Source organism: Bipolaris oryzae (assembly GCF_000523455.1).
Source record: "Bipolaris oryzae ATCC 44560 unplaced genomic scaffold scaffold_53, whole genome shotgun sequence".
NCBI lineage: Eukaryota > Fungi > Ascomycota > Dothideomycetes > Pleosporales > Pleosporaceae > Bipolaris > Bipolaris oryzae.
The window spans coordinates 1-12,567 of NW_006911329.1; the positions used below are offsets into that span (position 1 = coordinate 1).

At 51.6% G+C, this 12,567-nt stretch overlaps 3 protein-coding genes across 3 annotated transcripts; 2 read left to right on the forward strand and 1 right to left on the reverse strand.

Annotated features, from left to right (window-relative positions):
• Positions 1-2,744: 2,744 nt before the first annotated feature.
• On the forward strand, positions 2,745-3,060 carry COCMIDRAFT_36187 (uncharacterized protein; the record flags this gene model as incomplete). Its single annotated transcript, XM_007689150.1, has 2 exons — positions 2,745-2,853; positions 2,903-3,060. 2 exons carry the CDS (start codon positions 2,745-2,747, stop codon positions 3,058-3,060), a joined length of 267 nt encoding a protein of 88 aa, XP_007687340.1.
• A 4,663-nt stretch (positions 3,061-7,723) lies between these two features.
• On the reverse strand, positions 7,724-8,137 carry COCMIDRAFT_53354 (uncharacterized protein; the record flags this gene model as incomplete). Its single annotated transcript, XM_007689162.2, has 1 exon — positions 7,724-8,137. A coding segment is annotated over one exon (414 nt), but the record flags the coding sequence as incomplete, so codon positions are not given.
• A 3,091-nt stretch (positions 8,138-11,228) lies between these two features.
• Positions 11,229-12,017, forward strand: COCMIDRAFT_36189 (uncharacterized protein; the record flags this gene model as incomplete). The annotated part of the gene is made up of 1 exon (XM_007689151.1): positions 11,229-12,017. The coding sequence occupies one exon, from the start codon at positions 11,229-11,231 to the stop codon at positions 12,015-12,017; it is 789 nt and encodes a 262-aa protein (XP_007687341.1).
• Between the last annotated feature and the right edge of the window lie 550 nt (positions 12,018-12,567).

Below are 12,567 nucleotides of genomic sequence, written 5' to 3' on the forward strand. Positions count from 1 at the left end.
CGTGTAAAGCTAGATAATAAATTATATCTCTCAATTTCATCTTATTTTATTGCGCTGTTGTGGATCAATTGCGCAGAGAGTCGCGTCAGTTTGGGTGGGGCGTTCAGCTTACTGATCTTTCCAGCTTACTGATCCCGCACGTTACAATGTCCGTACGCTAGATAGTACAGTATACTGAGCTCTCTCGTTTCGCGTACGTACGGACTTTATGCAGTCACATCGTGGTACGTACATGATTCTATCGCGCGCAACAAGGAAAAGCAATACCTCTGCACAACTCCGCAATCTGTAGGCTAAACACGTCCATGTACATGTCCTACCCCTCTTCTCACCCCCTCTGTCTAACACTCATGCACTCCATGTCTCGTCCTCATATGCGCTGCAAAGCCCACATATATGAATCGCAACCTATACGATCAAAACTCTCCATAAACTCGGGAACCGTACATGCTTACCCACATTACATCCAACCCCCCCTCAGATCTAGCAAGTTAAAGCGTTACCCGTAGTATCCCGAATATCAAACAGGGGTCCGGCACGGGAAGGAACCGCTTACACGACGATATGCTTATATGACACGGATGCTTACATCGCCGAGGAGAGAATCGGAGTGAGGGGGGGTGGTTATATCCGAGGTCGGACTCGGTGATGGATAGGACCGGTTCACGAAGTAAGCGCAGATGGGTCGGGAGATGGTAACGGGAAAGTGGCCCGGTAAGGCTGACATGTTTACAAAGCGAAATACATGCCGAGGTCATGAATCTATATGCTGTTGGTGCTTGGCAGGGCATATGTATTGTGTCGAAGCGGTTTTCCATTCGTGTTGCCTTGAACGTACGATGTGGATCGTCTGCTTCCCAACTGAAAAAAAGTAACTGAAAAAAAGACTCATTCTCATCCCTTTTGCGGATACGACTTCCAAGTCACAAGTTATGTGATACAGGCTGCTTTACTTTACACAAATAAGGTTTCTGTAGCCGCTGAACCGGAGTGTTTAGGGACTCTATACATGTACACATATGCTTCAAGCATACATATTTGGAATTACTTTGACACCTGGAAACTATAAATTCCAGACTCGATGAGCAACTCATGCAATGTCAGCAAATATCTCTTCACAGGTCCGGCGACTTACTGATTGGTAGAGAAAGAAACCCTGCTAACTTTCCGCTTGCACCAAAGATTTGTGGGTCGAGGTAGTTCAACGCACCCAGCAAGTAATTGCCCGAATCACGCATCGATTATAGTTACTATCGCCACTGTCATGAACTTGTAGAGTTTCGTCCCATACTAAGCTTCTTAATACGCACGTACTATAGTGTATGAGTACAATCCGAGTTATAACCGCATTACCTAAATGTTCCTCCAAAATAGCTTCGTCTTGCAAAGCAAGAGAGAAAGATACTTCGGCACTAACCATACAAACTCCTCTCTGCACCTTGAGAGTTGAAAAGGAAGTGATCCTAGTGATTAAAAAATGCCTTGAGAAAGCTTCGCTAGCGCTCAAACTTGATAACCTTGTCGCTGCTTCTCAACAGTTTGAAAAAAAAAGATTTCGCCGCGAACATGTCCTTCAGAAATCAAACATTCCTTGGGGTCATGGAGGGAGCGAAAGACTTAATCTTTCGACCTTGCGGGTATCTAAGTAGCGACGGGTATGTCTATGCGAAAGAAGTAGATACTACTACTCACCATAGACATAGAATGCTTAGAACTTACTACTAGCGAGCGACGTTGTGTATAGCAATGGCACAATCTAAGAGAAAGCGAGATTCGACCAGAATGAAGCTGAACAAACGACCCAAATACGTTGATTCCAGCGAAAGCGAACCGATCATGGAATCATAGAATTAAGATTAATCTCATTGCCTGCGGCTTTAAATATCGGGCTAAGTAACGCGGTTACGTTAATTGCCTAGGTTGGTATAAAGTGGTTGTAGGAGTAGAAAGAAGGATAAGTATAAGGCGAAAAGTTATCACCCTATAGCTACACACTCATCGCAGACCAGCTCTCGTTAGTTCAGTGTTAATATCTTCAAGCGACTAGGCGTACTATTAAGTACTAGTAATTATTATATTAACTATATAGTGGTTTCTATTATAGTCGGACATAGTAATTTGCTTAGAAGAAGTACAGTAGTTAAACAAGGAGAAATTAAGAAAGCTTCCTTGAGGCTGAATCTCCTTTCTGTAAATCGGAAGTTGGAAGAAATTTTATTAAAATACAGAAACGGTCTTTAGAATCAGTCTCAAAGTCTCAGGGCTACTTTTAGTTTTCGGAGGCGATGCGAAGTACAGCGGGCCATCTTTTCGAAGAACATTCAACTAGCAAACCAACTTAGACTTGAATAACGTATTATTAAAGATTTAGGAATAAAAAACATAGTCATGTTAAAAATAAGAGCACAGATCTCACTAATCTTGTAAAATGTAGTTTAAACGACTCCCTGGTACGAAACAACAACGCGAAGAACTGCGTCTATGGCCATGACCTGATTTCTAACTACACTAAGCAGCCATTTGCGGCTAAAAACGTAATCATGTCCACTGACACCACGTGTAGCTCAGCATGTGGCATTTTAGCTAACCTAATGCGAAAGCGCGCTGGCATTAGGACGGTTGCACTTGGAGGCCAACCGTAGAAGGACATAGCAAAGGTCATAGGCGGTACCAGGGGAACTGACTATTTCGCTTGGTGGGAGATGTCCACGACACGGCAAGACATGTCATCACCGCCCGGATGAATGCACCCTAAGAAGCCGCCCGCCTTGACAACACGGGGGCTCGATACGAGTGCGGCTAGGGAGTCTGTTGCCGACAGTATTTGGTTGGGCAAGAATTTTCGAGTCGTTGGTAATATTGCGTTGTATTAGTATCCGGCTATCCGTAAGCGCGAACTCAGCCTTGAGGGAGAAGGATCACAACGAGGTGGAGCAATCGAGGGCTTCGCTCAAGGTTGCCGGTTACTCGCTTGATACCCAGACTTATACTGATCCTACTCATCTGGGCTTAGGTATTCAGTCAACGCTGTACGCTGCCACGAATAGTAAACAGTCGTAATCGTAGCACGAGCTAAAAAAGAGCTCTGATGTCACATACTCAGAAAGTCCTGACCATCAAACCCCAGAGTAATGCATATGTTCATCTTAACCTGTTTGTGCCTTCCTCCTCGTATCTCTCTTCCGAAAACCTACGCAGTTATCTCGATTCTCCGACACAATCCACCATCTCCTGACTCGCCCGCATGACACACACACATGCACACACGCACAAGCCGACTCCGTATCAACTCGCACCAAACCAACCAAACACCCTCGTCATCCACATCACGAACCCCCACCACGCATTGCCATCTCGATTCCAGGAAATCTCGATTCCGCAAAAAAAAAAACAGAGAAGGAGAGAGAGAAGGAGAGAGCGGAAGAAAAACGACTAAAAGCAATCTTCGATGCTCAAAAAAAAATAATCAACCTAAGAAAAAAAGACTAAGAGCCTCTAGTAGACGTAGACAATAGTTTACCTACTTACCCCAACAGCAAGCGCACCGCTGCGTTGCGCCCCCTCCTCCCCCTCACCTCGTATACTAAACCTACCGTGTACACTATCATCGCCCGATGCCCGGCAGTTCCAACCACCACACCCAAGTACACTTACACAAAACGGCGAAAGCAAAAAAAAAAACGCACCTCGGCACATGATGCTCTCTTTCTCTCTCTCTTCGCGCGCGCGCGTGCGCGTGCGATGCTAAGCCCTAACCTTCCCCACTCCCTCCCAAATTCATTCATTGATCACTAAACAGAAAAATAAGATAGATAGATGGGGGGGGGGTGGGTAGATTAAGAGAAGAATAATCTCCCGATGCCCTGCATGAAGCACTGACACTATGGTCATTGGGGGAGGGGACTTGAGCGTTACATGTACTTAGTGTTTCTCCCCAATCGTACGTTCTCCACTCGATAACATATGCACGCCATAATCCTGGGCCTTACTAGAGAGCATCCACCTACTGGATTTGGTATGTATTTCGGGTGGAGATGTGTTGGGTAGGGTTAGGCGGGTAGATGTTCTAGACACGTGCATTGGTGTGCGCGAAGTTGGGTTACAAGTATACGACTAGGCCCGGGAAAGCGGAGTCAATGTGTCCCCCCCCCATGAATGTGGTTTGCGCAAAAAGGTTGCTGCATTTTTTTTCCAAAAAAAGGTGGTTTCAATGTTTACGGGAGACTTGGATCGCGATACGAAGACAAAGGGGCGGGTAGATGGTATGCGGCAAGAAAATAAAACTGGGTTACTATGGGCAACAAATGGGTTGAGTGAGGCTAGAGGAGAGGTTTACGGGTTGCTGGGTAAAAACGGCCGGATACAGCGCGTAGAATTAAATAACAGAAGGATTTTTACATTTTTCATCATCATCTTCTTCTCTTCTTCCGGTGATATCGTGTGGATTACCCGACATGGTAGCGTGAGAGGGGGAAGGTGAGGAGAGGACAGATGAGGAAATGGAAGGGCCCAGACCGGTGTGGAGACTTGTCCTTTGCGGAAAAAAAGTCAGAGTCAGGTTCATGCAGGATGCGTAGCGCAAGGGAAAAACAAGGGAAAGAAGCAAGGCCGTTTATTTTTTTCTTGCTTGCAGCTTGATTTTTTTCTTGCGTAAGTTGGTCGCTAGGGCAGATCTAATCTCGAAGAATGAGAAGCTAGCGGGCTTGGCCTTGTCTTAACTCCGGCGAGTTGAGGCGTTTGTGAAGTGGTTCGAGGAGCTGGATGGTGTGTTCTCGACGTGCATCGTACCGCATGCTAGAGAGCGAATAAGGTTGGTGGGAGCAGCTTACATGTAGGGTGGGTGAGAAAGAAAACATAATAGCAACGCGGGCTGTTTGAAGGAAGAGTAGTGAATTTTTTTAACTTTACCCGGGATGCCGGGACCGGTTCGTTATCGTCGATGGCAGAGGGTTGTGCATCGGCACGGGTTGGTTCCCGTTGCAGATCAAAGCGGAAGCGTGGATGCGGCGGTTTGGCATTTGCGCCCATGATGCCTGTCCATCTCGATTCCCCTTTTAAAGCCGGCAGAAAAAAAAAGGACGGAAGACGCCTAAAAACAGTAGTCAAACAGCGACAGGGCAGGTGGAAAAGAAAAGGAGCGCACGGACGGCGGGAAATAAGACCCATCCACATCGGACACGGGAGATCTTCGATGGCGGCCTGACATCGTCGATGTGTCAAAGACGGAGACTGTGCGCGGGGTTACCAACGCCAAGAGGGTTTGGGGAAAGGCCCCAACTGTCATGGTTTGAAGCAAAAGGCAATGGACGGGTGACACGATAGGGCTGCGCGTTTGCGTGCTTGTTAGTCAAGTGCTCTGCGATGATGTGATTTGGCGGCTGAGGGAAATGTCACTGCGGGCTCCGACACAATCGAAATTGAGATCCCATGACGGCACATGTCGCAAGCGCCGCGTGAGTAGGGAAGGAAAGAGTGAGGTAGAGATGATGGCGGAGGGATGATACCTGTTGAGCCCAGGAAACTTCATCGCGAGATCTCAACACATGCGAAACACACTTGTGCTGTTGTGTTTCCCCTCTTCTCGCTATCTTGTTATCCCCGCACGCGCAACCAAAGTCGTGGGTATTAGCGGATCGATAAACAGGATCTCGATAACCCAATAAGGTTTTTTTGAGGAACACCAGCAAACAAACCTCCCGCAGGCGCATACACCAAACTGGGCCAGTGAACCTTGTTGTAACGAAGTTTGTCTGGAGAAAGGGCAGGCAGCCAACGATGTGCCGCGGAGGGCATCTGACACCAACATTGGATGCTGGACGCCTTTCTCCTGGTTGGGCAATTTGTTTGCGATCCCGCGATCTTTGGCTCAAAGTCCGGGTCCGCAAAAAGCCTGCATATTGGATGTGCATATGTATGTGTGTGCGTGAGCAAGCGAGTGCAAATGGGAGGGGGTCGACAAGAAATAGGTGGTATGTAAACGTGGGTCCTAATCTGCATCAGGTCCAGCCCGTCACGCGAAAGGGCAAAGGCTTCGTCGATGGAAGGGCAAGCGGGACGATGGTGGCGTCGCATGTGCACACAAACACCCCACTCTTTTTTTTCCCTCGCTTTCTTCTCTTGTCGATGGGAGTAAAGGGCATCAGGATCGCGATGGGGATCGGATTGTGCACAATTGCCATGCCCACAATTAATCTGGACGGGCGATCTCATCAGACCAATTACGTGCATATGGTAAGGGTGATGATTGCGCTTAGCGAACGCCACCTTGGAAGAAGGGACGTGTTTATGTAAGATGACTTTTGCGCGTGCTCCGTGTCACCACCCTTCGCCGTCTAAGTACACACCGGCGACCAAGAAGAGAATTGATTGCCTGCTACCGCTACCGCTACCGCTACCGCTACCGCTACCGCGCCCTGCCCAAAGTCTAACGCTTCGGCACATCAAAGACGTAGCAGTGCGATCAGCGGCGAGCATTGCACATCATCATCGCCGATGAAGATGCAACACAGAGGTGCGACTCTAGACTGTCGCAGGCAAACATGTACACGCCCTGCACGACAACGTACGCCCATTACAATTGATGAGGGACTGCGCGCGGAGAATAGAGTGAAATAAAGGTGGGGCCTATGACGGGAGTCTGACGCCAGACAGCCGGCTGGTGGGTTACGCGGGGGCGAGGAATGTTTTGCAATGCCTTCATTCTGACGTGCCTGATGCTATTCAATATTGCGCGTCCATCTCAAGGCGTCGTAGCCATCGTCAATCTTTGTCGTGGCTGTACACTGCTTGCGTCAATTCGCCAGCGGCAAGTCTTTAATCACCGTGACCGACTCTTGTCCAAATGCGGATGCGCGTGCATAGCATGCTAATACTATGTACATGGTGTATGAGTAGAGAATGAGTAAGTAGATTGGGACTACGGCCGTTGGAGGTTTAGTGTGGCTGTTCCCCATGCATGCGACTGTGAAGTTTCCAGCAATCGGCGGATGCTGTGTGGACATTGGACGGGGGCTTGGCAGGTACTAGTTGTTCCCCACTGACAGCCTATCACTTCAACCCCGACACCACGCACACCACCTGGACAAACTGCCATGCCGGCTCACTTGCCGGACCACGACAATGCAATGCAATCAATCAATCTACACGGTATCTGACACATTCTCGTATACAATGGCAAGAGGGGTATCATATTTCTCTCTCTCTATTTTCGTCAAACAAGCCGGCTATGGTGCAGCGTGGTGCTGCAAAGTCCAGCTCTACATATAGTTTGCCTTGGCGCTCAATGCGCCCATGTCCTCCCTGTCTTGTGCAGATAGCAGCAACCAGATATTGGGTACCAGCTGAAGGGCACCAATATACGTTGCCAACGCTCCTTCCCCTCTTTCCTCCTTCCCTGAAACCCTTCTCGGGCCTCTCTAGTGGCGCTCCATAATCATGCGCTCGGTCCTATTTCCTCGGTGCCAATGCTGTCCAAGCTACGGCTGAACATGCAGGTGGCAGTGGCCGTGGCCGTGGTCGTGGCAGCAATGGGTGATAGTGATAGTCGCAGTAGTGGCGGGCGCCTTGACAGCACAGGCATACGCATGTGCAGATAAGAGTGTTTGTGGTAAAGGAGCTGTCGAGCCATGCAGGTGGTGAATGGATGTATCGAGGCAGTGGAGCAGCGGCCTAGCCGCGTCGGTGTACTTGTAGCGAACAGTGTGGGGCGGCCAGGGGACAAGCTTCAGCCAGCGCTGTAACCAGTCATCCTAGCGCAGTGGCTGCAGTAGTAGCGGTTGGTGCCAATCTGGTACATGTTGGCCAGGCACTGACGGCGGCAGCGGCAACACGACAGCGTTGGTGGAGGCGTGTAGCTGGAACTTGAGGCCGAGCTGGCCGAGCTGTTGGACGAGGCACTTGAGGCGCGGTGCTGTGGCTGGAGGGGGTCTGGCGAGGGCCGGTGCGAGGCGTCGGTTTGCAGTTGCAGCAGACGCGAGGCGTCGGCGTCGGCGGACATGAACGACGAAGGGCTTGGACGGAAGGCCAGCAGTGGGTTGGTAGGGTCTGAAGGGGTGCACGCCTGGTACTCGGACACGGGGCTGGTCGAGGGAGTCTCTGCGGAAAAGTGTGCGGCGGGCAGGATGCTGAAGTAGCAGAGGGACGGCGTGGTGGATAGGGTGGTGGATAAGGCTGTGGACAGGGTGGACAGGGTGGACAGGTCGTCTGAAGCGAAGTGATGTGCCGTCATGGTATGTCGAGTCGATGTCTTTGTGCTCTTGGATGACGGGGGGCGTGAATCAGCGGACAGTACGAGGGATCGCAGCCGGCTAGATATATGCTCGCACAGCACATCGGACGATGAGCCTGGGACCAGGGCCAGACGAGCAGCGATTGGCATGTGGCTGGGCATGCGACTGCAACAGTGCCGGGCCCCAAGGACTCCCAAGGGCTCCAAGGGCTCCCAAGGGCTCCTCACACGGCCTGGCTGCCTTGGGTTGCCGGCTGAGCGAGGGCGTGCAACTGGCGATCCAGGGTGTGGTCTCGATCCCGGCCTCCCTTGCACCGCCGCCGCCCAATGGGCCCCCGAAGGGCGAATGGCCACCTGCCCGCCGTGCCCGCCGTGCCCCCCGCGCCCACACACTTGCTTGCACTTGCACTCACCCTCACCCTCACGCTGTCTTCTAGCTGCTGCTAGTCTCCTAGTCGACATCGAGATCAAGCACATCGCCGCTACCTCTGATCGCATCCACAACTGAAACTGAACATGCACGCTTGTTCCCGCCCCAGTCTGCTGCCCACTGCCTGCGCTGCCCACGGGCGTTTCGCCCTCCGGACCATGTCGTCGCCGCCGCCGTCGCCGTCGCCGTCGCCGTCACTCATTGCCGGCTGCTTACGGCTGACTGTGTACATACACTACACACTATGCAACTGACTGACGGACTGACGGACTTACGGACTGAATGCGCGCGCGCGTGTACGTGCCTGGCACAGCCCCCCCCCCGCTGCTTGTTGCTCAGCAACCCACGGCTTGCGCAACCACCGACCGCAGCCATCCGTCGCATCCTTATACCAAACAGATTTAATCAACTCACACACATGCCGCAACCCGGAACGCCCGCTTTGCTCACTGCTCCGGAGTAACGCGCGTATGCCTACTACTGTACTGCTACCCACCCCCTCCTCTCCGCTTGCCGAGCCCACCGGGCCCTCGCCCAACACCACCACCACCTGCACCTCTGCCCGTCGACAAGATACGTTCCCTATGCGGTAGTTTCGCTCACAGCCATGGATTCCAGCTCCCACCGCGGACTTTGCGACCGCTATTCTCGCAGCCTGTGGTTGTTCGTCCATCGTCGGTCTCTTAGCGGGCCGAACCGTTGGCTCGCGGTCTAGATCCACGGCCGTGAACACCAGGTCACGTTGCAGGAACCATCTTGAGCATGCCAGGCCCCTGCACTATGACTAGCACTGCCTTAGCAGCAAGCAATCAAGTCAAGACTCCCAAGCCGCTTCTCTACCCACCCATACATTGCTTGCATACACATCTCCCCCAGCTTTTGCGCCAACTCGCCCACTGCTCCATTCGTATGCAGGATCCCATAACCACCCTCCTGTCCCGCTCAAAACGGATCAGTCCTCTTCCATATTTCACCGCTTCATCAAACATGCAACCGTGCCAGACACGTCCCCTCGCAGCTGTCTGCCATGGCGTTTCAAAGAGCACGGGACAAATGGCACTCTACCCATAGCTCCACCGGTCCAAACCTTGCCTCACATCTCGGAGGCATTCTGCGCAGTGATAGTCGCTCGTTGCGTGTTTTGAATGTCGACGTGGACCTGCATAAAGGCGCTCCCAGCAGTCGACCTTGGGTCGCAATTGCACTTCTCAGGGTGCGCCTTCAACCGTGCGTTGCATGGCCTAGCCCTGCACGCCCCGTGCAATAATGCCTCTGTTGAATAGCTTCCACCTGGTCCAAAGCAAAACAGCGCACCATCTTGTGGCAACCACTCATTGGAGCGTCCTCTATACCCCTTTTCCCTGAAATGTCTGGGCTTGGCACCGCCTTATGTGTTTTTGGTACAAGATCTGCCTCGCTTTGTCCGAACTGGTAGGCTTTTTTTTTCGTGCCTAGCCACTATCTACCTGAGCGCTCCCATCGAAACTGTATATGACCCGATCTGAGCCTCGCATCAACACAAAGTTTCCGGCAGTTGATGGGTCCTAGCAAACACCATAGTCTTGGCCAATTTGCCTATTTCCCGGTCAGGAATATGTTCTTGTTTTTTTCTTTCAGGTCATAAAAAAGCAAGTCAAGAGGTAGACGTGGTTCTTTGTGGTTCGAACATGCACAATGCACATCGTTCCTCTGAACCATGTCTTGGGTATAGTAGTGCACTCAAACGGGCTCGAAAATGCTTGGTACACGATCCACCCGATTTTTGCTCGACATGCAGTAGATTGAAATAAGCAAACAAAGGAGCCACAGTTGCAACTCCCTCTCTCCCATTGTAGCCTACCGTCCGATGGGCACACATGCACCGACTACGACTTGGCGTACAGCGAAATGCATGTAAGCCCATTCACATCCGTTTTCTCTAGTGTACCGGCTTTCGACATGTCTCCCCGGCTCGATAGAGTACATACATATACGTCGTGCACATGTGTTGATGTAGAGTAGCGGGGACAATCACATGACTGCATCACGGGCTAGACCTAAATGCCTCCCGTTGTCCAAACGTTGTTCATTGGTGGCTTGACGGTGACGGTCATGTGCATTGCTCGCCTTGTCTGCTGTAGAAGGATATACTTCTGTTGTTGTTCTTTCCATTCTTTCACCAGGGCTTCTTGAATGTTTTGTTCTGCCGCCTTGCGATAGCCCTCAATAATCGCGCAAAAACGCGCCATGACAGGCCAGAGAGCAATGCGACGTCTGCCACGGAAATAGCTGCACGGGTCGCTCAAAATGGACGCTGGCTACGAGGGCCGATTGTACCTCGATTTCATCCCGTAGGCAGTCCCCCACCCCATCTTCGTTATCAGCTCTGTCTTTTCTCTCCGTGTTGTTTTTACGTAGAATCGAGGAAACCAGTCAATTAACAGCTGCGCACGTCACTATCGTCACTGGCCCGCTACACGAAATACCGGCACATAGCCCCACCACCACCAGGCCAGCCCCTCCACTGCGCGCCTGCAAACTTCACTCCACCAACACTATACACACACACACATATACACACATTTTTGCACAATGGGAAAGCCTCCGAATCTATACGCCTTTCAGAGTACCGCTGAGCTTGCTCCAAGCCTGCGCGCCTACGTGCTCGATGCCCAAAATGCCGCCCTCGACCGTCATCATGTCTTCCGTGTCGCAGTCTCCGGCGGCTCTCTGCCCAAGACGCTTGCGCAAGCGCTTTTGAAGGAGACCAATGGCGAAGGCAAGATCCAATTCGATAAATGGGAAATTTTCTATGCCGACGAGCGCGCAGTGCCCCTCGACCATGAAGACAGCAACCACCGATTGGTCAAGGAGGAGCTTCTGGATAAGATACCGCAAGAGCTAGGCACGCCTAAGGTCTACCCAATCGATGTCAAGTATCTCGACGATGTACAAGAGCTGGCCGATCAGTACGAAAAGACGCTTGTCAGCGTTTTTGCTGCCCGCGACAGCGTAAAGCTACCATTGTTCGACCTGCTTCTACTGGGCTGCGGGCCCGATGGACACACCTGCAGCTTATTCCCAGGCTCTGACCTTCTCCGCGAAACCGAAGCCTGGGTCCTCCCCATTTCCGATTCGCCGAAGCCTCCGCCAAAACGCATCACCATCTCGCTCCCCGTTGCGCAACACGGATTGAAGATTGCCTTTGTGGCGACTGGTGGAGGAAAGAAGGACATTATGCGCCAGATATTTGATACCGATGAGGGACAGCAGTTGCCATGCGGTCTGGTGAACCACAAGGGCGGAGAGCGGGTAAGCTGGTTCGTTGACTACCCTGCCATCGAGGGTGTGTCTTTCCCAGCTCGCCGCGGCAGCTTGTGAGCAGCATGAGGTTTGCAAGTTATGCTTTCTCACTCTGTGCTACGTCGCTTGTAGCGGCAAAGGCGGGACCTCTTTGCAATTGCATGTGCGTGACCCCCCACTCAGAGTTGCATGCGGTTGTGCTTTCGCGTCAGGAAATCCATCATGTAGCTGGAATACCGCATCACGAAGTAAGCATTGTGTCAGACAGTCAGCTTAGGTACAATAGACTACGAACCATCTACGACATTCTTCATTTAGCCCCAAGCCCTCTGCTTCCATCGCATCGTCATACCTGAACAGCTATCGATAACAACCCCACGCCATTTTAGGCTTAGCGCTAGGTGCCCCGAGCTTTGGCCCCGTCAACATCCCCATGTTTCGTGTGTTTGCAACTTGCTCGACAACGAACACCAGCCCAGCTTATCCACGACGGTAACTTTACCTGCGTCAACATGAGTGCTAAGCCAGTCTCACAAATAGGAAGGATCAGTAATGCACCTCCGCGGTCCCGGGTAATTTCCAGTCTCGCCTTATGGCCTGGCAAAACCTAACAGACACCAGAATGCCG